The 25445-nt window shown below is 43.4% G+C and overlaps 1 protein-coding gene across 20 annotated transcripts in view; it reads left to right on the plus strand.

Moving 5' to 3' along the window:
- ATP2B2 (ATPase plasma membrane Ca2+ transporting 2) overlaps positions 1-25445 on the plus strand; it is a 397487-nt gene that overhangs the window by 262800 nt on the left and 109242 nt on the right. For all 20 annotated transcript variants that reach the window (XM_031505907.3, XM_031505906.3, XM_077786065.2 and 17 more), the window contains one exon: positions 19031-19228. In XM_031505907.3, the coding sequence (XP_031361767.1) occupies positions 19031-19228 (198 nt within the window). The remainder of the gene's footprint in view (positions 1-19030; positions 19229-25445) is intronic.

Consider the following 25445-nt stretch of genomic DNA (forward strand, 5'->3'; position numbering starts at 1 on the left):
TTTAAACCAGTGTGAGCCCCACAGAGCAGCTCCACTCTCTGGAGATGGGTTTCCATCAGTCTGGTCCTTTGTTGCAAAGAGTTCATATTTTTTATCTGCAAGTATAATTGAAAAGAAGAAAGGAAATGGTTCCTACATCTGTGGATAATATTTGTGTACAATCTCTCAGTCTCTGTTTGCATAAAGGCACAATTATGTGACAGATATGTGTGAGCTGAGTAAGAGCAAACACTTCTGATCTATGGCATGACATTTATTGCACAAGCCATGTGTAATCCATGCTGGATTAGCTCCTTCTCTTTTCTCCAGGAATAAAATTTCCTGGGATTAATGAGAAGCCAAACACTGGCAATACCTGGGCATGTAAGGGTCAAGAAGGATTCTGCTGTTAATGGCTTGAGCATTATGTTATGCAAACACTGGAGCTGTAAAAGCCCCGAGTGTGCTGTGAGGATAAACAATCCTTGCTACGAGGATAAACACAACCTTTTGACCATCACTTGCTTTTGTACAGCCCATTAACATGTGACCCTCTGCCTGCCACTGCACTGCTGTGGAAAAATCCTTTGGATTTTGGGATTTTCACAGCCCTGCTCCTTTATTAGGTGGGTGTTTGTGCTCATGCAATGTTTGGGGTGGGTTTTTTATTTTTATTTATTTATTTTATTTTTAAATGTATTTTTAATACTTTGGATGCTCCAAGTTGGGGCTGTTGTCATCCTCTCCAGTTCCCAATGTCAGCACAGCTGGATGTGTGACTGTGCTGGGAAACACATCTGGAATCCTGCCTGGCTGGCTTGGGACTGGCCATAGGGTATTTCACACTTGGCTTCATTGCCACCATTGCATGGGAATTCCAGGGAAAATTAATGAGCTCAGAGATCCATAATTAGTTGTACAGAGCATGGGATATGCCAAATTGAGATGTAAATAGCTTTATTTTTTCCATATGTTTGTGTTTTGCTGGTCTTCAATCAGAATTCAAATCCCCACTGTGCCAGAGAGTGCAGTAATGTCTCATCACCATTTGTAACACTGAGTGGGCATAGGAGAGGGGGAGGACATGGAAAGCTCAGCTGATATCCCACAGATCACAGATTGTTCATATTTATTGGGAAACAAGCAACCTAATGACCACACGTGGTTTTCAGGTAAATAAATATGTCCCAAAAAGCACCCTGTGTTATCCTTCCTGGAATTGCAGCTTTTTGGGCAGCTTGTTTCATCCATCCAAAGGCAATTTCCAGACAGAATTCTGTTATTGACAAAAATCTTCAGGGTCTGTAGAGGACTGAACACTTGGGGCTCTATTTTAGACCATTAGGAAAATTATACCTGGAAGTTTCCAGAAATACATACAGTATGAAAGGAGTTTTGTTCTGTAGGACAAATATCCAGTGATGTGGGCTTTGAAAATCCAAGCTGGCTGCAAACAGCTTCATTACCTGCCCGTTTGCCATTTCTTGTTTTCTTCCACTACTTCTATGATTCAAATCCTTCCTGCTGGGCACTTTTCCCCCCTTTAAGTGGTTTCTTGCAAGGCCCAAGCTTGGCTGTACCATTTGATTTCCTGCAGCTGAATGAAACTGCGAATCCAGACGGTGCCTTTGGAGCCAGGAAAATGGAATAGTAGATGTCACTTTGCTTGTTTTTAACCTGCAGGAGCGCTGATCTGGGTGCTTAGTGTTCCCTCCTCTGCCCCAGGAAGGTCCCTGCTGTCCCTCTCTCCTGGAAATGTCCCTCCCTGCTGAGCTCCCTGCTGTTGGGCTGGGTTTGTGCTGTAGCAGTGAGTCAGGGCTGCAGAAAGCTTTTCAAGGGCACGCCAAGGGTGTTGGAGGCAGCAGCTTGACAAAGCCAGGATCCAGGACCAGTTCAGCGCTTTCCAGCCTCCAGGAATACGGCTTGAAGGAGCTGAGGCCTTGGGAGGGGAGCTACTCACTCAAAATCAACAGAAGGCGAATCTTCCGATGTGTTCCTGCGTGGAAATGTTGTATTTAGGTCCTGTGAGGTTGCAGCAAGCAGGGTTACATAAAGCACAGCAGCTGCAGTCTGCATTCAGGGGCAGGGGGACAGCGTGTGGCCAAGCCAAGCAGAATGCCAGGGCCCAGAGAGATGTTTTAAAGGGATATTATACAGAATTTCCAAGGGGGGGCTGACATGGAGCTTAATAACTGCCTCAGCCTGGCATTGCTTCTTTTGAATGTGTAAGGAGATTTTCAGTAGGATTTACAACTGGGCACTGCATCTGGATGCTGTGGTGTGCCAGCCCTGAGAAGTGCAGAGTGTGGCTCTCCTGGGGAGGGAGGGCAGCTCTGCTGGGAAAGGGTCACCTCTGGAGCCAGAGCTGGTGCTGGACAGCATCCCTGGGCTCTGAACCCTCTGCTTTGCCTGCAGCAAAACTGCTGCTGCCCTCAGGGGTGGGATCAGGCTCTAAATTAGCTGTTGATAAAGCAATCTAGTCCTGGAGGCATCTGCATCCTCACTGCAGCTGGAAATCCCTGCTGGCAGCAGGTGTGCTGCACTTTTCTGGATGGGTGCAGCTGGGTGCCAGCTCTGGGTCCCAGCCTGTGGGGCATGGACAGGGCCCTGCTGGGGCTTGGGGGGCTGGGGCTGCACCCCAGGCTCCTGTGGCTTTGCCATCCTTCCTCCCATGATTGGCGTGGGGAGGTTTGGTGAGCTCTGTCCATGGGGAAGTCAGAGGCATCAGGTGCCCAATGCTGTAACAGGCAGAGCAAGGCAGAGCAGAGTCCTTTCTGGTGAGAGAACCAAAGAATCCACCAGCTTTCCAAGCATCATTTGTGGAGGAGTTTGCTCTGTGTTGGTTCTGGTTAGATGCTGACTGCATTAGTGGCTGTATTTGGCTATAGAACATAGTTATTAATTAATTAATTTTATGCTCACGAGAGAAATGTGTATTAGGTAGACTGGACTGATGGTTTGGCATCAGTTAATTAATCCCCTCTTGCCTTCAACCAGTGGCAGAGGATGCCATGTTTTGTAGACTGAATGTTCTGACACAGCAGAGCACCACTGTAAAACATTCCCTGTTTTTGTTTTTCCCATCATTTTGCACATGATGGTCTCATATGCATCATCCTGACTCTGTGTAAATAAATAAGAGTGTAGAGGATATTTATCTCCAGGCAAAGAACCTCTGCTTTCATAGTATCAATCTATAGCAGCTGAACAAACTGGATGAATTTGAGATCATTTTCAAAATCCAGCACTCTTCATCTCGGGTCACTGTGATCAAATTCACCCTGACTCAGGATTACCTTCTCCTGGCAAATCAGTCCAGTCCAGAAGCAGGGGGAAAGGTGAGGGGATCACACATAATTGGTCCCCTTGTTGAATGAATTGCTCAGATATCACGATCTGAATGAAATTGCAATCCCGTCTCACTTTTACCAGCCAGGTGCAACAGGTCAGAGTTTGGTAGGTCACTGAAAAGGAGCTTGAATTACCCACCAAGGCTGGATCAGGCACTGAGGGCTGGCAGGCAGTGAACTTCAACTGCACTAAGCTTAATTGCAAATAAAGGCTGTGGTACAAATAAAGCTCAGGAAGCTAAAAGATTAATGCTGTTAGAGTCTTTTTATGTTCAAGCCTGTTTCCACAATTCCAGAAATTGTTCATTTTTCTAATGAGGGGCACAGAAATGGAAACTTATTGGCACTTGCTATTAATAGGCTCACGTAATTACTTCTGAATTTTTCTGTTGTCTGCTGGTTTTCATAATCATGAAATGAATACAAGATTTTTTTTTAAGATTCTCAAAGTCTTGCAATGTGAGGAATATTTTGTTTCCTTGAGAGGGCTTGTCTTTGTTGAAGAAGAAATGAGCCTGCAGAGTGTGTGGTACTCATGGTTGTCTTTGAAGACACTCCTGTCAGGATATGAATATTGCTCCATGCTGGTCTCCCAAATTTTTGCTTGCTTTGTGTTCATGATTCTTGACTGAAAGGGGCAAAGAAGCAAAAAACCCTTCCAAAGAGGTGTGTGAGGTTAAATCAGAGTGCAGGGGTTAAGCAGGAGAGGGTGAGCAGTGGGAACTCAGAGGAAGGAGGAAGAGCTGTCTGGTGTTTATCAGTTTCTCTGAGATAAAATGAAGAGGAAATTGAGGAAGATGGAAAATGAAGGGAGGGAAAATCTTTTCAGGTGGTCTTTGGGAATTTGGGAAAAGCAGTAGGCCCCGAAGGTGAATGGGGAGGCAGAGAAAAACGTAAATTTGTTTAACAAAAGGGATATTGGAATTAGGCAACACACACACACACACACACACACACACACAAAGTCTGCCTTTGAGCACCCTGATTATTTCAGCATTCAGCTCCTCTCTGCTCATCATTTACATAACCTGGGGAAAACAGATGCATGTTCAAAATGTCTGCTGAAAGCAATGACTTCATCCCCAGCCCTGCTGGTTCTCTGCCCTTCCTGCATTCTTCAGGATGATTTCATAACAGAACAGCATTATCAGTGCTGTTTGAGCTGCTAACAGCCTCTGAACGCTGCAGAAGCATCCACTGAAACTCTGTCTGATTTTCTTGCCTCGTGTTTGGTGTTGGTATGCATGGTGCTGAAGGGATGAGTTAATGAAGCTTCCTTCTCTCCTGCAAAGCCAATCCTCTAGGCCCAGGCTCTTCACTCTTCATTAATGAATAATGATGGAACAGAGGAGGCACTTGGGTCATTTTATCCTCCAAGAGCAGTGAGCAGTCCTGAAGAGAATGCTGCAATGCAGCTATAAGCAAAACTGTACAGATGACAAAGTGCCTTTGAATCACAGGCTGTGTTTCTGGAACATTTTGGGTTTTAGGAAGATTGCCAGTTTCCCAAAGCTTTCTTTCTTAGGAATTGATTTTTTTTTTTTTTTTTGCTATTTCAGAAAGACTTATTCCAATGCCTTTTATTCTACCCACTTGGAAACCTGAGCTTCAACAAAAATAGAAAGTGTCTGATCCTGCTGTGTTCAGCAGCCATTGAAAAGGACTTGGGGAGACTTCTGTTTCATAATATTTGTACAGCAGCTGGCTCGTAGTAATTTGCATAAGATTTTGGACTGTGAATTTGGACTGACTTTCCCCAAACCATTTTGTGAGAGGAAGGAACCACACAATAAAAAATAGCCTGACAAGTCAAGGAATGGAGCAGAGCAAAACATACTCTCCTACTGAAAATCAAAAATAAAATTTCTAATTAAGTTACTAATGAGACAGGTGAACAATTGTATGCTAAGTTTGGAAAATGTTTTAAGTGTTCCTTTCCTTGCAGTGAGCATAACTGGGAGAACTTTATTTTTCCATCTCTTTTGGTGTAAAGAATGTAATTAATTCCTTAAATGGTTGTTATCTAAACCTATGCCTCTGTGTTACATGATAAAAGTACTTAAGTGCTTAGAATTCTGCTCCCTTTTGATATAATACACCAAGGTCAATTTTAGTGGCTTTTCTTTAAATCACTTTTTGCTTCTTGGTCTTTTTGTTTCTTTTTACTTGCAAGAATTTGTTTATAATTTAACAACGTAAATTATTGTGTTATCTCAACACGATAAATTATATTGTTCTAAAACATAAGTTATTGAGTCACCATGTGTGGAATCCCATCCTGTGGCATGAGGAGGGGTCTGGCTCCAGCAGCACCTTGGAGATGCTCAGGTCAAAGTGGGCTCAGCAAATCCCTCACGCTGAGGGATTCCCCTGTTCCCAGCTCTGCAGTTATTCTGGGATAGCTGTTCCCCAATTCCCACCTCAGATTAACTCCTTCTGTGCAGTTCTTCCTCTGGATTCAGGGCTTCTTCAAAGGATGAAGCAAAGCAAGGAATGAGTGGGCTGGAAGTCCAATGAAATGGGTGGCACAATATCAACAGAGGGAATTGCTGTGCAAGGAAAAGCTTTCAAGACATGAATGGATTAAAGAACTTCTCACTGGAGACCTCCTTTTCACTAAAATCCTAAACTTCCTGGTGTACAATGAAGGTTAATTAATTAATTAATAACTATTGGGGTTAATTGAGGGGCATTAAGAAAATGCAATATTTGTTTACTCAGCGAAGCTGCCAAAGGATGTCTCTTAAGAGGAATTTGGTGCATCTACTATGGTAAAATACAATATTTTGATTTCTGCTGATGTGTCTCATACAAATTCATAAACATTTGCAATGTGAACACACTTCTGCTAGAGCTTTGAACAGAATTGCATCCCCTAATCCTCAGTGTGCACCGAATTTTCAACTTCTCAAATCACAGAGCAGAAAATTAAATTGGAGGAAAAAGTCATTCATAATGAAAAGAACACAAACACATAGATATTGTGACCAAAAAAGTGAAGAGATTTGAACAGAGACTTCCCCACTTTTGCCACCTCAAATAGAACTCCATTTTAGCTGAGTGATTCTCAGGGGTTTTTGGATTGTTGGAACTCCGCCTTTTGTACCCCTAAAGTGTTTCTCACTTTTGCTTTTGTTGTGGCTGTGAACTGGGAGGACTTGAAGTGGGCCCAGTTTGGTGGCTCTAAAAAACCCATGGAACCCTTGGCTGACTTTGTAATTTAATTTAATCTTTGATTTGCCCTGGAACACAACCTAGAGAAGTTCAGTAGTGATTAGTGCATTCAGATTCTGTTAATTGTGTGGCGGGCTAATCAAGGTGATTGACAATTTGTGCTTGGTGGAAGAGACAATCTATTCTTCTGGGCTTTTTGTGTGCTAAATTGGGAGATGTCTGTGGGTGTTGTGCTCCTGGTGGAGTTCTGCTGCATGGGGGTATAGGAATAAAATAATGCAGGAGTGGAGAAAACATTGCCACTTTTCCTGGTGTTTTTATTAGCTTTAAATAAGGCTAAGAGCTCTTTGGAATAATGAAATTCTATTGTTTCCAGTGGGGCCATCTTCCCAACTAAAACACTGCTGCTCACGGTGAATCCCCTGCTCTGGGACACCTGAACACCTTTTGTGTCTGAATTAACTCATTACCACAGAACATGAAGGTCCTGAGGCTCTGCTTGCATCTTTTCTCCATTTAATCTGGAAAATGGGGCAAGAGGGAGCTCATTTGCCTTGCTGAATTATCAGTGCTCAGGTACTCCCAGCTGTGAGTGTACATCTGTGTTCAGTTCTGGGTTGGTCGCTGGAGCAGAGCTCATGTTGGCATTGTTGGATGGAATTTTGCAGCCTCTTCCACTTCTTCCTCTAAGTCTGTATTTAAGTCTGCAGGAAAGGCAGACGATGATCTGAGGGGTGTACAAATATTTATGAATTTGTGTGAGACACATCCGCAGAAAACAATTATTTTGTGTTGCAGTAGACGCAGCAAGTTCTCATCAACAAACCTCCTTTGGCAGCTTCACTGAGTAAACAAATATTGCATTTTCTTAATGCCCCTCAATTAACCCCAATAGTTATTAATTAATTAATTAACCTTCATTGTACATTAGGATTTTAGTGAAAAGGAGGTCTCCAGTGAGAAGTCATTTAATCCATTCATGTCTTGAAAGCTTTTCCTTGCACAGCAATTCCCTCTGTTGATATTGTGCCACCCATTTCATTGGACTTCCAGCCCACTCATTCCTTGCTTTGAAGAAGCCCCTGAATCCAGAGGAAGAACTGCACAGAAGGAGTTAATCTGAGGTGGGAATTGGGGAACAGCTATCCCAGAATAACTGCAGAGCTGGGAACAGGGGAATCCCTCAGCGTGAGGGATTTGCTGAGCCCACTTTGACCTGAGCATCTCCAAGGTGCTGCTGGAGCCAGGCCTCTCCTCATGCCACAGGATGGGATTTGGGGGCAGATCCACACATGGTGCCACAAGAGAATGGAATGGGTGGGAAACGATGAGTACAGAGCCACAGAGGCAGCAGTGGCAGTGCTCTGAGGGCTCATCTCATGCCAGAGCCTCATCTCATTGTTGTGATGCTCTTGGGTTGTGGGATTCACCCTCTGGATGCTCCAAAAGCACCTCCCAGGCTGGGCAGCGTGGGCAGAGGGAAATCACTGTCACTGCAGGAGTCAGAGCAGTGCTGAGCCTTGCTTGCAGGTGACATCATGATCACAGCACTGTTTCCTTCAGCCTTCTCACTCTCCTTCTTCTCCCCCTGCCCTGGATGCACAGCAGGGTTGCTCAGCCCTGCAGAGCTGGAGAGGCCAGTGCTGTGTAGGTGACACGGTGACATTGCTCACAGGAGCACTGGGTGACACTGACAGAGACATTAAGAGCTGCCAAGTAGCAGGACCTGGAGGTAACGCCTCAGGAAAATGCAATTTGGTTTATTTGTTGCTTTGTCTGAGTGAGCTGGGAAAGAGTCATGCCAAGGAAGCAGCCTGGGCAAAGTGGATTTTGAGATTTTGTTTGAACTTCCTTACAGACCTCACAAAGATGTGTCCCATCAGAATATACATTTTTTCTTCTGTTTTGTGTTTTTATGTTAAAGATTAAAGCACCCTGTGAGAAATTAACTAATTACCCTACCCATGACTGGCCTCATCAAAAGCTCCTTTTTTCCATGCAGTTGTTGTCAGAGCATCTGTGTTACTTTTAACCTTTTCAATAGGCTTCATCAAAGAATTTGAGCTCCAGACCCTCAGAACTGCTGATGGCACAGAAACTGTGGGGATTGCAGGGACAAATAATAATAGGAAAGGTTCTTCATGGAAGAGGAGAGGTTCTTTCCCCTCCCTGAAAAAGAGACTCTCAGAATACTGCATATGCTGGATTTAAAATCTGTGTGATGTGTCTTACAGAATGTCTCCCTCATCAGGCCATGCTTTCCCAGGCTCATGTCTTTGATTCCTTTATTCCTTTGTTGTTTTCTAGCTGCTAAGAGTGTCACCCTGAGTTGGCACACAAAATCATGAGAAGTCTTCAGCAATTTAGGCCACATCACCCTGAATGCACCTTCTGGTGTGAGAGGGCAGCTGAGGCTCTCCATGGTACCCCTCAGCTGCATTGAATTGGTCCCCAGGCCACAGATCCTGGGACATTTCAGTGGCACCAACACCCTTTGAACACAATGATGTACCTGCAGAACTCTGAGTGACATGAAGTGACTCCAAAAGCTGTGACAAGACAGGAGAAAAACCAGAGGTGAAGGATTGTGCCACCTGAGAAGAGCTGAGCGTGCAGCAGCTGTGTGACGTGGGTTTGGTGGGGTCCCCAGGCTCAGTGTCCTGCTCACCCACGTGGCTCCATCCTTGTCCTCCCTCTCTGCTGAAGGGTCCCTGCACAGCCCCCCTGGTGTTCCCTGCCCTCCCCCTGCCCTCAGGTGCTGTGGTGGACTGGTGGTGCTGGCAGCTGTTGGCTGAACCTCTCCAGGGCTCAGAGACAAGGAACTGCTCCTGCCAAGGGAAGGCAGGACATTCATGGGATATCACATGTTGAGATTCTAGTCTGTACAGGATGCCAGCCTCAAAGAGTTGCTCTAAATAAAGTTTAGCTATAGGTTGATTAAGTTTTTCATTCCCTGGGTATTTGTTTTTAATCCAAGTTTCTTTTGGAAAGTAGGAAATGCTCTCGGGCCTTAATTTGGCTGGAGTCAAATATTTCCAATTTCTAGAGGGAATCTCATCTCTAATATTAAGAGAGAAATTTGTTTCTGTAATGCTAGGTACTTCCCACTCAGGATTAAATGTGCACCCCAATATTTTATAAAGGCCTTGTAATTTGCCCAGGGAATGGAGGCCCTTTTCATGTCCTCCTAGGTGAGGAGGATCTGCCTCCATATCCTGAAGAACATGGCATGGGAAAACCTGTGTGGCATCATGGAGACCCGGCCCTTTCTCTGGATTTAAACCTCCCATGTAGCTCTGTGGCTTTAATTTCCCATCTTTGGGGCTGTCACCCCTCCCAGCGAGGCTGAGGGTGGCAGTGTCTCCCAGCTGGCACTGCTGCCACCCCAGAGCTCCTGATGGAAACACTGCCCTGCCAGCCCTGCTCCCCAGGCAGGCACAGGCTGCCCCTCCAGCAGCACTTCTCACCTGTGGGCTGGGAGCAGCACTCACACATGGGCTTGAAGGTCTTTTTTGCCCTGAAATTGCCACTGGCAATTTTTGTGAAGGGGTGATTTTTTTTTTTTTTTTTTTTTTTCAGAGTCCAGTGAGAACAGTAATAAGAGGTTATGAAGATGTGTTAATTAAGGAAGGCTTTCCACATTGACATTTTGATGTCATTCAGTCTGTGATTGTTTTCTTGACAATCCCCTTGGATCTCCTCTGTTCAACTTCCTTGGTTGCTCCTTGCCATGACCTGATTTATGTGTTAATGCTTTCCAATCCTGACCTATAGAGCAAGCACTTAATGTGTCTTAACTGTCTCTTAAGATGGACCCAGGCATGTTCATTTAATTTAAATATCAAGAGGAAAACAAAAAAAGATTTTGCATTATTTGGAGCAATTATATTATTATAATTTAGCACATTTTTGATACTATTTCCTGTATACTCTCAGTCAACATTCCTTTTACTGGTGCCACATTAGACATCTGTGTTTGAGTAGGGAGTCAGGGCTTTGTGGGTGATGCAAAATGTGCAGAGGGCATTTGTGTGGTCCACTTTAAATTCTAATGTTACCTTCTGTGGGTGGAAAATCCTAGCTTGGTTTTAATAACCAAAAAATATGTTTGAAGAATCATTCTCAAGGCTTTGAGTACCTGGAAAGTGGGAATGGGAGAAAGAAAACCTTACATTCCCTCATTTTCTCTCTATCCTTTTCTAAAAGCCCCAACACCATTCAGAAGCTGAGGGTCTGTGATGCTGAACAAACCTGGAGGATCCAGTGTCTGTGGGATATCCCACTGGCTTGGGATTTTTGGCTTGGCTGCCAAACCCTTTCATAACCTTCAGTTTAATTGTCTCTTAGAGCTGGGTGAAGATCTGTGCTGTTACTGCTCTGGTATTTACATATCTAACACAAAAAGGAATTTGTATTGGCATTTTATTACCTAGCTGGTGATGGTTGGGATGATGGTTATTTATTATTGATTATTAGTATTTCTTACAATCCTCCCAAATATAATGTCTTTATTGTACTTGATATTATATCATGATGGAGCAAAACAAAAATGTTTCCAGAAGCCTGGGGTACTGAGGTGAGACATGTGGATGGTTTCATGACTATTAGATGGAGTTAGAGCTGAAGGAATGATTTCTGGTGGGGTAATTCTCTTCCCTCTCTGCAGCCCCACTCCCACTGGCAGCAGAATATTTATTAAAAAAAAAAAAATCCTGACTCCTCTTTCTTCATCCTGGACCTTGAGCTCTCACTGAATGCTTTATCAGCCTTTACAGAAAGTTTCTTGCTCTCTGTTTAGGCCAGAAAACCATTAGTCATCTGCTGCAGTGCATGTCTTGCCTTTAATATTTGATGTCTCATCTGTTGCCCCAGTCCTGGTTCATGTTTATGTGCTGCACATAAGTCCAGTCATTAGATTATTATGAAATCATGGCACATCTTTCACATGAGTGGCTTTTTTTGGGGCTGTTTTCAGCCACTATCAAGAACCATTTCTGGTGCTGCTGTTATTACTCATCTTATGTAAACTGTTTGTTCCTGCTCAATGGCTTCATTTCAGGGCAATTCGACTTTAAAAAGGAATTAAAAGATGATGGAAGAAATAAAGCCCCAAATGGCTGATGGGGAATTAGAGATGTCATGGAGCATTCAGTGCTTCTGGGCAGTAACAAACCCTGCCTGGTGTAAATGTAAATCAGCAATCTCAGATGATGGGCATTCACTCTCCTGAACTGCCCCCAACCTGTCTAGGGCAGGTACCTCAGCCCTCCCCTGTCTCATTAAATTGAGATAAAGCTTTCTAGAATTTCTGCAGATTGAGAGATGGAAATTCATTTGCAAGCTGTTCTATATCTGTTCCTAACAGTTGTACCTGTTCCTAACATTTGCATCAGACAAGCAGTCTGTAAGAACAATTGTTAAGCTCTTCAGTTCCTTTGTTTTTCAAAAGGTCACAGAATTAGAGAGGTATTTGCATACTTTGTGTGACTCAGGGGATAGCTTGGGTTGCACCCTGTCAGAGGGAAGGTTTTTAGGAGGGTTTTTGTGCTCAGGTCGCTGGATTTGGGGTGCTGAGGGGTGACAGAGCTCAGAGGGCAGACAGGGTGGCTGGGCCACTTGTTGCTGTCAGATGTGAAGAAGGATGATGATTAATGAGGAAATGGAGAGGGAGGTAATTAATTTCCTGTCTCTGTGCCCTCTTTTCTCTATGCTGGCTGTCTGGATGTGGCTGTAAGTGTTTGAGTCCAGGAGGACTCAAGGACTTGGGTCCTGCAAGGTTCTGCTCACAGGAATAGTCCCAGCAGCAGCATAAAGCTTACAGGACACGTGCTTGGATGACTGTAATGCCAAAGGCTTTTAATTTTTGGATGTTTTTCTTTACCTTTATATAAGAAAAAGTATTCAAGTGATATTAATGAAAAAGGGTAATGATATTCATTACACTTACAGACAGCTTTGTAGTCCTGAGATTAGAAGGAAATTATTATTTGTTGAGGTTCATTCAGTAGTGAAATTCCAATTCACCTTGCTGGAATTAGATGATGCTCTCATTAAACTCTCTCTTACTGATGGACAGCATTCTCTCAACTGACTTTATGTGAATATCATCTGAACAGAATCTCAATGTACTGTGTGGACAATCTTGGTAAAACTGGGAGGCCACAGAGGCATCCATTCCAGGGGGGAATATTTCCACTTTGTGCTTCCCATCTTTGGGGTATGTTTTCCTTGGAAACCAATCCTCTTGTGGCAGTTTAATGCAGGCTGTGGTTTTGTGGTATTCCAGGTGTTTGTTTTCCTTGGATAAACAAGGGTCATGAAGAATTCCTGAATGGTGTTGGGGCTTTTAGGAAGGGGTAGAGAGAAAATGAGGAACTGTAAGGTTTTCTTTCCCCCAGTCCCACTTTCCAGTAGGAAATAAGAGAGGCCGATTCTGGATTACATCACAGTGATGACATCTTTGTACCTTAGGGACAAACCAGACCTTCCTTAGCATTTGATCCAAACCAGAACAGTTTCCTGGGAGTGTCCCTCTGCCTTCCCCAGTTAGGCTAAGGCAGACCTCAGGAACTGAATCTGTTGGTTCCAAGCTCATCATTTGAATTGAAAATGTGACATTTCCAGCTCTTTCAGTCACTGTTACAGAGATGAAGCTGCTTAGATTGCTGCTGCGGAGATGGAAGGAAAAAAAAGCCAAGCTATTTCTTGCTTGTTGGAGAGGGAAAAGCAGAGCAAAACTCTGCTTGCAAAAGCAGAGAGTCAAATCCCGCTAAAAATATTTAGTGTGGGACTTGAATTGTCCTTGTTACCCCAGCAGGAACTGGGCTGATATTTGTAATTCATGCTCATCAGGAATATGTGAGAGTCTGCAAGAGCTCTGTGGGCCTGGGGCAGGGTTTCCTGAATTGTTGCGGAGCAGCAGGAATGGCAGGGAGCTCCATGGGAAATACATGCAATTGGTGAAAGCAGGCAAAGAAAATGAAATAACTGTCCAGCTGATTCTTTGGGGTGCTATATTCCTCAGTTTCTGTGATGGTGGGAGTGCTCATCATGGGAGAAGAGAGTTTGAGGCCAAGGGGGTTTTGGCTTCAGAGATAAAACCCAGGTCTAGGTTCTCACAGGAAGAACTCAGGTGTGTCATGCCTAATTTTTAATTATCTCTAATCAAAATACTTGCCTTTCCTCTCTCCCTTCATTTCCACAGCATCCTTGGAAGCCTTTCCTTTCCGTGATGAACAAATCTCACATTTAATATTTAAAATACCATTATTTACAAGTTTTGTTATTTGAAATTTTTATCTTCTTTTCTGGCTGCATCAGAAAAAGCACAGAAGGAATTTAATAAGCAATGACTGTTTTATTTGTTAAATTAATGCAAATGTAAATTCTTCATTCTTCAGCTCCTAATTTGAGCCAATATGAAACATTCTCTTAAAAGTTTTATGGTGGGTTTTTTTCATTGTTGTGTAGTTTTGCTGTGCTTTTGCTATTTTTGCAGCATCAGAATCATTCTGTGTTTGTCATACTCCATTTGGTTGCAGTGGAGATGACTGTCAGAAAAATACAAATTTCCAGGCATTAATTGAAAAAATGGCTTTATATTCAATGTGCAGGAACTGGCAGATGTAGATAAGGAACAGAGAAAATTCATTAAGTGGCATTTCTCCAGCTCTGTGTTATTTTCCTCCCTCCAAAAAGGCAACAATGCCAGATTAAATCATAAATGAATTTAATATACTGCACGACATTGTAGAAAAAGTTTACTATGCAATCACTTTCATTCTCCCACAAATTTTGGTGAAAACTTTTGGAAAATGAAACCTTAAGAAATTACTCAAGTGCTAGAAGCATCAGTAAATTTTCACAGTATTTCCTGAACCTGTGTGCAATATTCCTATGTAAATTTAACCTGAATCTGCACATCTGTTCTAAATACTTGGGTCAAGCAAAGTTTTACTGCACAGTTTTGACCTAGAAAAGCACTTAAATAAAATATTCATGCTTGTGTGGAGAAATGAACCTAAACCCAGCCAGTCTGTGACTTTTCTTGCCACACTGAACAGAAGATGGGAGGCTGCTGCTTGTGCTGGGAATATGTGAAATCCGAAGTCCTACGGCGCTTCTATTTCCATTCATGTTTTTGAGTCCCCATTGGTTCATCTCCACGTCCTTGGATGTTTTATATCCTCACACAGAAATGATGTTTTAAATTGCCTTCATCTGCAACGCTCTTTCATTGTTGTCACAGGGCTCTAGGGAGAAATAAAACAATAATATTCAGGAGATGAAGTGGGTGTGTTTAACATGATAAAAACCCAGCGTGCCTGGGGCAGCAGGGAAGGCATCTCCAGGCTCAGGTGCTCTGGGGCAGGTGTCCTGTGCTGCCCTCGCTGTGCTCAGGGCTGGCTGTGCCATCTGGGCACCCCGAGCCACCGCCGGCCTGGCCAAGCCCAGCCTGCTCAGAACCCCCTTAGGAATAATTAAAATTACCTTTTTGAGTAGAGCAGCTGAATTGGAAGAGATAATGAGGACCCCTCAAGTACCTTCTTATGAATTCTGAGGAGTTTTGGGAGTTTTGGCTCAGCCCCATTTCCCCACATCTTTGTCATATCCATGCACTTTGCTGCACCTTATCTCTACAGAAGTCTTGCAATCTGATTTCATCACGTTTCTCCATTGTCTCCTTTCCTTTTTATTTCTCTCACTCATTAAAAGAGTTTGTTAATTTCTGGCATTCAGTGGGAGTCAAAAAAAAGCAACCCCAAAATTTTGCTGGACAGGATTGTGAGTGATGGCTGGGTCACAGGAGAAGGGAAACCTTTTGTTTTGAACTGAACACTGGATGTCATTTTCCAGGATTTCTAAATGATTTACAAGGAAATCAATTTCATTATTAAGGATGAATATACTCTGGTTTTTAGATAAGTCTAAGTGAGTAATTTCACCAAGATTTAGAGAAAAGAATAAAATAATCTGTATAATTTACCCTTGTTTGTGGTTCTTAAGGAAAATAATATTAACAGAAATGGAAGAGTCTGAATGACTGATGTCTGAATTCCAGCATTATGTAGACTATAGTCAGGAAAATAAGGATGACCATGGATGCTTTAGACAGTCTGTTCCTCAGCCTTATGGTGACTAAATGGACACATTTTATCTTACAAAAAAAAGCAGCTCTTGGAGTTGCAGTCTCTCCTTGGCTTTGGAGGCTCCTCAGGTGAATTTTACACATGATGAACACAGGAGAGGAGCTGTCCTTTGTGTGCCCTCCTGGCAGCGAGCTGCAGGGCATCATTTCAAACTCAGGAATTCAGCCCATCCCAGTAACTGTGGCTGGGATTACTGAAAATCCCTGCAGCTTTTCCTTGTGCTGTCCCAGCCATCCCTGCCGTGCTGGAGCTGCGGGAGCTGCCCCACCACTGGGCACAAATATTCTGTGCTGGAAAACAGGCATTGTTCAGATGTCTGCTCCTTCCTTTCTTGGAGTTTTTCCTTCCAGAGTTTTGTGTTGCTGTCTGAAGCTGTGTCAGATAAAAATTTCTGCCTCAAATCCCTGTCAGTGGTGCCCGTGGAATTTCCCCCTCATGTGTGAGGTTGAGTTTTGGGGGTGTGATGCAAATTGTGGGTGCCTTTGGTACAAGTCCCATGAGGAAGGACTGGGAAAAGGAGACTCAGGGGGAATTTCTGTCTCTGAGCAACTTCCTGACAGGAGGGGACAGCCAGGGGGTGTCGGGCTCTGACCCCAGGGAACAAGGTCCACAAGAGGAAATGGCCTTGAGGTGTTCCAGGGAAGTTTAGATTGAATATTAGGAAAAATCTCTCCATGGAAGGACTGTCAATCACTGGAAGAGACTCCCCAGGGCAAGGGGGTGGTGGAGCCACCATACCTGGGAGCATTCAGAAACATGCAGATGTGGTGCAGCGGGGATGTGGTGGACTTGGCAGCATTGGCTTAAAAGTTTGATTCAATGATCTTAGAGGTCTTTTCCAACCTAAGTGATCCCATGAGTCTCTGATTTTTAGTGTAATTCCTTCCTTTTGGCAGCCCTCTGGTGCTGCTCAGAGTGCCCTGCTTTGGTTTGAGTGGCTGCCTCATCCCTCACCTGCATTGCCCAAACTCCTGCGACCTCCGTGGGCTCGCAAAAAGCCACAGGAGAAAAGATTTTCCCAGCCTTGGGAGCTGCCTGGGAGCTCTCAGAGCAGTTTGGATGCTGGAGGGTGATGCAGACACTTGGTGCTGGCTGGAGCCTGTGCCAGTGTCCCTGAGCACGAGGCCCTGCAAATTAAACGAGGTGAGGTAATAATAACCCCTGATCCAAGGGAGAGGCTCGTGTTTCTCAGCAGCTGAGGGGGAAATGAAACTTTGATGAGTTAACCAAGAGGCAGAAGCCTCCCAGCAGCTGTAAGGGGACACCTGAAGGGAAAGGTGAGTCAGGCTGTGCCTGCAACGGGGCAGGACCGGCCCGGCCAGGGCAGCAGCGCTTTCTGTGGAGTGTGGGGTTTAGATGGCGGGAGGTGATATTTATTTCCCAGTAAGCATCTCCTGTGGAAAAGCTGCTTGGGCAAGCATTCAGGCAAAGCAGGCAAGTCCACACACCACACTCACCATGGCAAGCTCAGCCGAGAGAGGCAGAAGGGCCTTTTTTGTGATAAATTCCAGCAAAAGTTTATTCCAGCATGCCAAAGGGAAATCGGGGACAAAAGACCAAGCCAAGTGGTGTGCACAGGGTGAAGTATGGGGTCAGTGGCCAATGGTCTGAGGGCACAGGGGCAGGGCAAAGGGCTGGCCACCAGGGATACCACAGCCAACGAGGAAACAGGGAAAGGAGAAACCATGAGAATTTGGGATGTATGGAGAAAGGAACTGGGTGGATAATAGTGCTGCAAGGTTCTATGGGGGAAGTCTTCTCTTTCAGCCTAGGAAGAGACTCTGTGGTAAATTCTTCCAAGGCAAAGCCCTGGGGATTTGCCTGAAGGGTTCAAAGAATTCCATAGCTTTCCTCCAAGGAAATGGAGAAATCACCCAGGAAGGACTGGGGGTCACAGGGCTGCTGGGGGAGCCAGGCACAGAGTGGGGATTCTTGGCATTCCCTCACTGCTTGGACAGGATGTTTGCAGGGCTTCCCATTCCTGAGGTATCCCACATGCTTTGGGGGAGGCAGGGATTTGTCCCGAACCACCCGAGCCCAGGAATCCTCACAGCATGGGGTTGATGTTTCCTCCCTCACAGGCACCTTTCTGTTCCTTCTGTTCCTCAGCTCCGGTGTTTTCCTGGTGGCATGTACAGATGGATAGCCATAAAGAGCCATAAATAATCCTAAATAACCATAAATAGCTTCACGTTGCTGGTCAGGTTCAAAACCTAAATTTCTGTAAGGGTTCCAGCTGGGTTGGTCTCCTCTCTAAAGAAGACAAGAGGAAACAACCTCCAGGTGCACCAAGGGAGGTGTAAATGGGATATTAGGGAACATTTCTCCATGGGAAGGGGTTCTCAGCTTTGGAACAGGCTGTGGTGGAGTCATTGAAGGGATGTGTGGATGTGGCACTTGAGGACAGGGGCTGCTGCTGGCACTGGGAGTGCTGGGGGACAGCTGGACTGGACGATCCCAAAGGTCTTTTCCAATCTAACCAGTGATATCAAGTATTGTTTGGCAGAAATATGGAACACTTCTTGCAGTTTTTTATGCTGCTCAGAGGGGTATTTGAGCTCAGTTATTTTACCTTGATGATTGCAAGTTTTGGGTTTTTTTTAGTTTATTTGGGTTTGACTTTTTATCTAGTTTAATTTTGTTTTGCTTTTCTGGAAAGGCACCAGACATGCATCCTTTAATATAATTAAAGAGGAGGGGAAAAAGCACCCCAGTGGATTGTTCAGCACAGCCACCCATTCTTACACTGCGTCCTTAAATTGAAACGCTCTAAAATTGAAGCATAGTGTAAAATACATGGAGCCATGTAGTTTCCTTTTGCCTGTCTGTGCATATTTAACTTGTCCCTTTGCCTTTTTCCTGTTACAAAAATGTGATGCAACTCATTCCAGGGATGTGCTGAAGTCGATTTGCAGCCACTGGTTGCTTTGAAGTAGTACAACAGAGGATTTATTGATTTATCCTTTGCATTCAGAACAAAGATTTGTGTGATCTGCTACAGGTATTATCAAAACCTTCCATCACCTATTCCAGCTTCATCCCAAAAATAATTTCTTTGTGCTTTAGGAACTATTTTCAATAGTCATTGCTTCTATATATGTATAGACATAGGTCTTATTAATATAAACCTATGAATTCAAAGACTTTTTAATGATTAAACCTGGCAGAAATTAGAACCAAATGGAGCTCATGAGAATTCTGTTCAGAAGATCAGGACAAATCCTCTCACAAAAGCACAATTGAAGTGTAATATTTACTTTTGTCAATATGCCATAGGTGCTACAGCTTGGAATTTTTCTTGGAGAAGTAATTTATAGGGATCATTTTCTATTTCATGGTAATTTGACCTGATTTGTTTTTATTTTATTTTCTTTACAGGATTAGCTGGCACTGCTGCAGACCTAGAAAAAAGAAAGCTTATTTTTGGAAAAAATTTTATACCTCCAAAGAAGCCAAAAACATTCATACAGCTAGTTTGGGAAGCGTTGCAGGACGTGACTCTTATAATCTTGGAAATTGCAGCCATCATATCTTTGGGGCTTTCCTTTTATCAGCCACCTGGAGAAGGGAATGAAGGTAAAAACTTTTCACAGAAGTCATCTCAGTTTAAGCAAAGCATGTCCTAAATCTCAAATCAATTCCATCACCACCCTCCAGAACGTCACTAACAGGAAATTTCCACGTGGTTTGCTCCTGATCCCATTACATCTGGTCCTGACATATTTTTCTTTTCATCTTGACGTTTCTTTATGCAAATCCTGAACCTCATGACGTGAGTTAAAGGAAAATTATAAGTTTCTTGTGAAACTGGAGTGGTTTTGATACAGTTTTCACCTTTGAGCCTGCATTTGGAGTGTGTTTAATTCATCCTTTGTGGTTGTTTATCACGTATTATGGATGAGAAATATGTAATTGCTTATGTAACTGCTGGATCCCATTGCAGGAACAGACCTCCAGTTTACACCAGATGAAGGCTTGAACTCAGTGAGATTCACACATTTTAGTATTTTTAGTGGTGCAGCTCAGGCTCATGAACCTGGCTCCAAAGGGAATATTGGAGCAAAGTCCTGCTCCTGATGAATATTCTCCATATTCTGCAGGGCCTTTCTGGCTGCAGGAAATTTTACCACCCTGCCTGCCCCCCCTCCTTTTTCCCATTTCCCCCCGCCCCCCCCACCCTCTTTGGAAAGCAGTCTTGAATTCACATGCTTAAAATATTTGTTCCCCTCCATAAATGCAAGATTTCCATTTCTGGCAGCTGATCCAGATTTTTTCCTCCCCCCTTCTCCTGCTCCCTCCCAGACTTCTAAAGCTGGATCAAACATGCTGTGTGAAATGACGTGAGCAGCTTGGCAAATGTAGGAAGAATGTCTTCCTCTAAATATAGCCCTGAAATGCTTTTTACATTTGCTGCAGTTTCCTTTGGCTGCTTTCCTTGCAGCCCCTTCCTCCTTCCCTTCCCTTCCCATTGAGCAGCACAATCAGCACGTAGCCATGCACAGCTCCTGGGTCCTGCTTGGGCTTCTTTAATCCTTTATGAATAACTGGGAGTCTTTCATGGCTTCCTCACTGAATTTTGAATACTTGGCTATTGATTCAGCAGGTGCTCGATTTAGGCATGAAAAGATAAAGGAGTCATTGCAGTTTTTTGAACTGAAGAAAATGTTATTTATTGGAATTACCTCATCTAACTGGTGGGATACCTTGGGGACAATATAAACCATGAGAGATTCTTTACAAAACTAGGATTTAGCTTAGACTAAATGTGCAGATTGCCCTATTTTATTTTATTTTGTTTTATTTTGGGGGAAAGGAATTTTGAAAGCATGATTTCTCCAAGTTTTAGGAAGAGTGGAGCTGTGTCATCAGGCAGTGGTGGCTTGCTCCTTTCTTTTTCAAATTGTTATTCTTATTATTTTGATCCTGCATTTAAAATGTTTCTTTTCCCATGGGAAGACAGGAGCCAGCTGAGATTCTGAGGGAGTTTGGAAAGCTCAGCAGCACAGCCTGGGAAAATGTGTTTGTGTTTTCCTGCAGCACAGCATTCTATTCAATAGTCACTGCTTTCCCTGCTTTAAGAATTGTTTTCCTGAAAGGTTTTGCCCTGGTTTACACGAGAAAAAAAAAATCAAATTAGTGAATATCTTATAATCCAATTTGAGGAACACATCACAAAGGTCTTCCACACTTTTTTTTTTGCAAGTCTTTCTTTGTATAAATAATTCCATTTAATTTTAAGGTAAGTATATCATAAATTGCTACTGAGTGCACCTTTAATTTATTGATAGATGACTTTTTGAAGAGTCCCAAAATGGAAAATGGACATATTAAGCTTGATTTTGCCTTAGTGAAGTGGGGAGTAATCCCACTTGAAATTGATTTTAATGGGTTTTTCTTAAGTATTTTCCTTTCTTGACTCTCCCCAGGATGAAAATTTCATTGAGATATACACTTATTGGAAACTTTTATGTTGTTTTTTTTCCCCCCTTGAAAATAATATATTTACTTCTGAAAGTACAGCCAGGTGTTAGAAAGGAGAGCTGGCACATGTTGTTCTCTATTCTTGATCGTGCCTCCTCTTTAAAATTCTATTTTTTTCTTTTGTTTTTCCAAATGAAATGCATTTTCATTTTGAAAATGAGCTAAGAGGAGTTTTCTTTCCACACTGATTTATTCAACCACCACTGCCAATATTCTGAGCTCATCAACTTCTTGCTTGGAGCAACTTGAAAAGTTGCCACCCCCTAGAAGTGACAGTCTTGCTTTGGAGGATTAAAGGATAATATGGAAACAAGAGACTTAAGAGCACAATGTCAGGGAAACACCACTTGTATCTAATTGAGCATTTATCTGTCTTTATTTAATGTATCTGCCTCTCACACATCCTAGACTTATATCTACCAGTGGCATTACTGATTGGTATAATAAGTTGAAGACACCTGTATTTTTAAAGTTAGTATAACTCTTTCTTTTCTTGGTTCTTGAAACCCACTCATAACTTTTGATGCTGTAACAGAATTAGCATTTAACTGCTCTCTGCAGTTGAAGTGTAAAATATAATTATCCTGAGGCTTTTAAAGGAGAAAAGCAGGACAAAATCCACATTTCCAACAAATATTAGAGTATATGAGCTGCTCAGGAGCTTTGTGTAAGGGTGGAGCCTCATGGCTGTGAGTGTTCACATCTTCATTTCAGACCTGGGTGAGTTTTGGAGAACATTATTTCCATTTCTGGTGCAATCAGGAATCTGATCTAGAGGAATCTCTGGATAAAAGTGCAGTTTTACTGCTTCTCCAGAAGCCACCCCTGTTCTTTCTTTTCATATTCCTTAGCGGGAGCTCAGGTTTCAAGAATGTTCTCAGGAGTGGTTTTGATGATCTACTTTGCATTCCCTTTCACCATCTGACAGGCCATTAGAAGCAATTGAGAACTTCTGCATAAATTATTGTCAACCCCGTGGCAATTACTGCTCTCATTAGTGAGCCACACAAAATCAGTTTTGTGCCCTTTCAAAAAAGTGCAAAACTGAGGCTGGATTTTAGCAAATGCATCTCGAGAGAAAATTTCCAGTGCAGGTGTAGCCTCCGCTGCAATGAGGATACAGGGGGTGGCTGGGGCAGGGTAAAAATACTTTGTTCCTCAGGAAAATCCCTTCTGTGCCTGGGTTTGTGGATTTCAGGGTATTCCCTGACCATGCAGAGCAGGGGGTCTGTGATAGAGGATTTGATGAAAGTGTGAAATAATTTAATTAATTCACATTCAATAAATAAATTAAAATTAAAAATAAAAAATAATTAAAATTTAATTAATTTACCTTATCCTTTTGTAATGTAGATTAGAGGTAGTTCAGGACTAAAACTGAAATATTTGTAGATCAGTATATGGTGAAATGATTTTTATGTACAGTTTGTAAAGAAATGCCCTGTCCTATTTTTAAAGGCAGTGTTTGAGTAGAAAGAGCTCCTTCATGAGAGCGAACAATGGACTCAAACCATCACATTGCTTGAGGAAAGAGGGCACCCTTTAGGAAAGAGAGCTTGGACTCAGAAATGCAGCAAGGGAATGGGAAATGGCTTCTCTTGGCCATTCCCAAATCTCTGTCTTATCGTGCCTGTAGAAATGCAAGAATCGCCTCTTCTACCTGGTCGTTTGTTATTTTTGCTGGTTTTTGTTGTTTCGTTTTGTTGTTGTTTGTTTGTGGGTTTTTAGGGTGTTTTTTGTTTGTTTGTTTGACTGGTTTCCTCACTATTTTCCCTGAGAGCTCTGCTGGGGCAGTCCCGTTGGCAGCAATGCCCTGATGTCACTTTGCAGCTCTGTCCCTTTCTGGGGCTGCTTCCCCCCAGTCCCCCAGCAGGATTCTGCTGCTTTGCTGCCTCCCCCATCCCTACCCATGTGAACTGGTCAAAAATTCCCAGAGCCTTCTGCAAACACCTTCAGCAGCAAGTTCTGAGCCCTCTCCAGTCCTCCTCCTTGTTTCTGTCTTCAGCCCCTGCATCACACGTGGATCTTATTGCAAAAATGACTGATGTCAAGCCCTGCCAATCATCTGCTGTTTACAGGAGTGTAACAAACCTTTTAACTCTTCTTCCTTGAATTCTTTTTCCTTCTGTGGATTGCAAAGGGGGCAGAGCGCAGCCTGAGGTAAGATGTTTTAAGATCCCAGTGTTTACCAGGAAGCCCCAGGCAGGATATCTATTTTCCAGTTTACAGCTTTTAGCAGCTTAAAGGTGGAATAAAAAGGAAAAGTCTTTTTGGTTCAGGCAGCTTCTGTTAAAATTCCCAAGGCAAAGGTCTGGATTGAAAACAAAGTGAAGTGATCAGTTACATTGCTCAGTGCTGCTCAGCAGGGCTTTGGCTGGGTTACCCTTCCCCTTATTCATGCAACAAGTCAGAAAAATGCAGGAACAGGACATGGTCCCCTGAAATTTGGGCCTCCCAAACCTCTTGCATTGAGATATTTGTGTGGTTTTATGACCACCAGTAAAAGCTGCTGCTGCCCAGGGCTGGAGCTGAGGTTCCTACTGGCCTCTCATGACCTAAAAGAGACTTTATTTCATGTTCTATAAATAAAAGAGATGCTGTTTCAGTGGGTTCACCACTCAAGGGTTTGCTTATCATTTTTATAATGTGCTACATTGCTCAGTGGGGACTCAAGCTGGAGATCTGAACCAGAGAGGACATCCAGAAACTGGAGGGAAGGTGCAGCAGCTCCACAGCTCCTGTGAGGATCCTGTGAGGATCCTGTAAGGATCCTTGCCCTGTTTCTGTGCTGAGCCTCTCTGTGGAGGCAGCATTTGCTCAGATTGTTGCACAACTGTTGTGGGAATGTCAAATCCCTGCTCGGACGGGATGGACAGCAGGGCCCAAACAGCCAGGGAGAGGCAGGAGCCAACCTGTCAGCAGTGCCTGAGTCACCAGGCAGCAGGAAAGGTTCTCCCTGCAGAAGCCAAGGCAGCCAAGGGGGGTTTAAATTAAAAAACCCTCTAAAAATCAAGTCAGAGGGGGAGAAAAAAAACCAAAGCCAAACAAACCGCTTCCCCATCTCCTTGGCCAGGTCTCTTGTGTGGGGTTAGAAGTGCTCTGCTGTTCCCATCTTCTCCCAGGTGCCTCCTGTGGAGTACAGCCCAAGATGTGTTTTTTGGCATTTCATCTCTTTAGCAGGTCTGGAAATAAGTCACAGTGAGGAAGATTTGAGCAGCTGTTAGTTTGGGCATCTCTGGGAGAAAGTGAAAAGAAGTAAAACTTTGATTGATATTAGAAAGAATGTCTATAAAAAAGAATATCTAGATATGAAAACATACAGAGCATTTGGCAACAAGCTTCTTTTTCTTAGTTAGGAGTGAAAACGCTGAATGTAACATCAGCTAGCTTGAATTTCTGTGCAGTTTGTAATGATGTACATTAAAAAAATATTATTCCCATCAGTTTGGACAGTCTAATTCTCCTCCATGCAAATTCTCTTCCTTGGAGTTCTGCTGTAGCAGAACAGCTGCAATAGTGCGTCTGCTAGGCTCAGGTACGATGTCCTCTCCTAAAGATGGGAGGTATTTCCCAATCCCCCCAGCACTCAGTGTGGGTATTCCTAAAAAAATTAAAACCCATTGGAATAAGATGAAATTGAGCCATTGCTCTGTCAAAACACTTCACAATATTATTGTGCTGTGTCATTTTATTGTTCCAGCTCTCACCTTTCTTTAGGTCACTTTGTGGTTTTCCTGCTTTAGGCTGCTAAAGAGAACTTCAGGGTTTCATGGAAGGTGAAACAGGCAAGAAAAGCCCTTTCTATGTTGCCATATGTGTCAGGACTGCTTGACCAGAGATTGGATAAAATTCTTCTTTTTTTTTCCGCTCAGTTTTTAAACTGTGATTTTCTTCCCTTCACTTTCTTTGCCAGTAATTGTGGCAGAACTGGACTCATTTTAGTAATCTCAGGTAGGTGATATTTGGAATTTCTCACTCCTTCCACATCCAATTCTCAACAACTTTCTTCCCACTCTCCCAGCAACATTTTTCTTTCTCACACTTACTGCCCCAGATGAAAAAACTCCTTCTATTCCCTTTCCAAGAAGCGTCGTGTCTCAGGAAATGGGTCTAGTGGATATATTTATTTTTTTTCCTGGGGATTCTAGAAACCTTTTATCTCTGTGATGAAATCATCTTGGTCTTAGATTGTATAAACACAGCAGATGCCTGGTGGGGAAACCTGGAAATAGAATCCCGCGTGCGCAACCGCGGCTTGGCTCGGGAGCCGCGCGCAGGTGTCGGCGGGGCGGGAGGCGACCCTTGGATCCAC

This window comes from Lonchura striata, chromosome 12 (assembly GCF_050655825.1).
Source record: "Lonchura striata isolate lonStrDom1 chromosome 12, ASM5065582v1, whole genome shotgun sequence".
Taxonomy (NCBI): domain Eukaryota; kingdom Metazoa; phylum Chordata; class Aves; order Passeriformes; family Estrildidae; genus Lonchura; species Lonchura striata.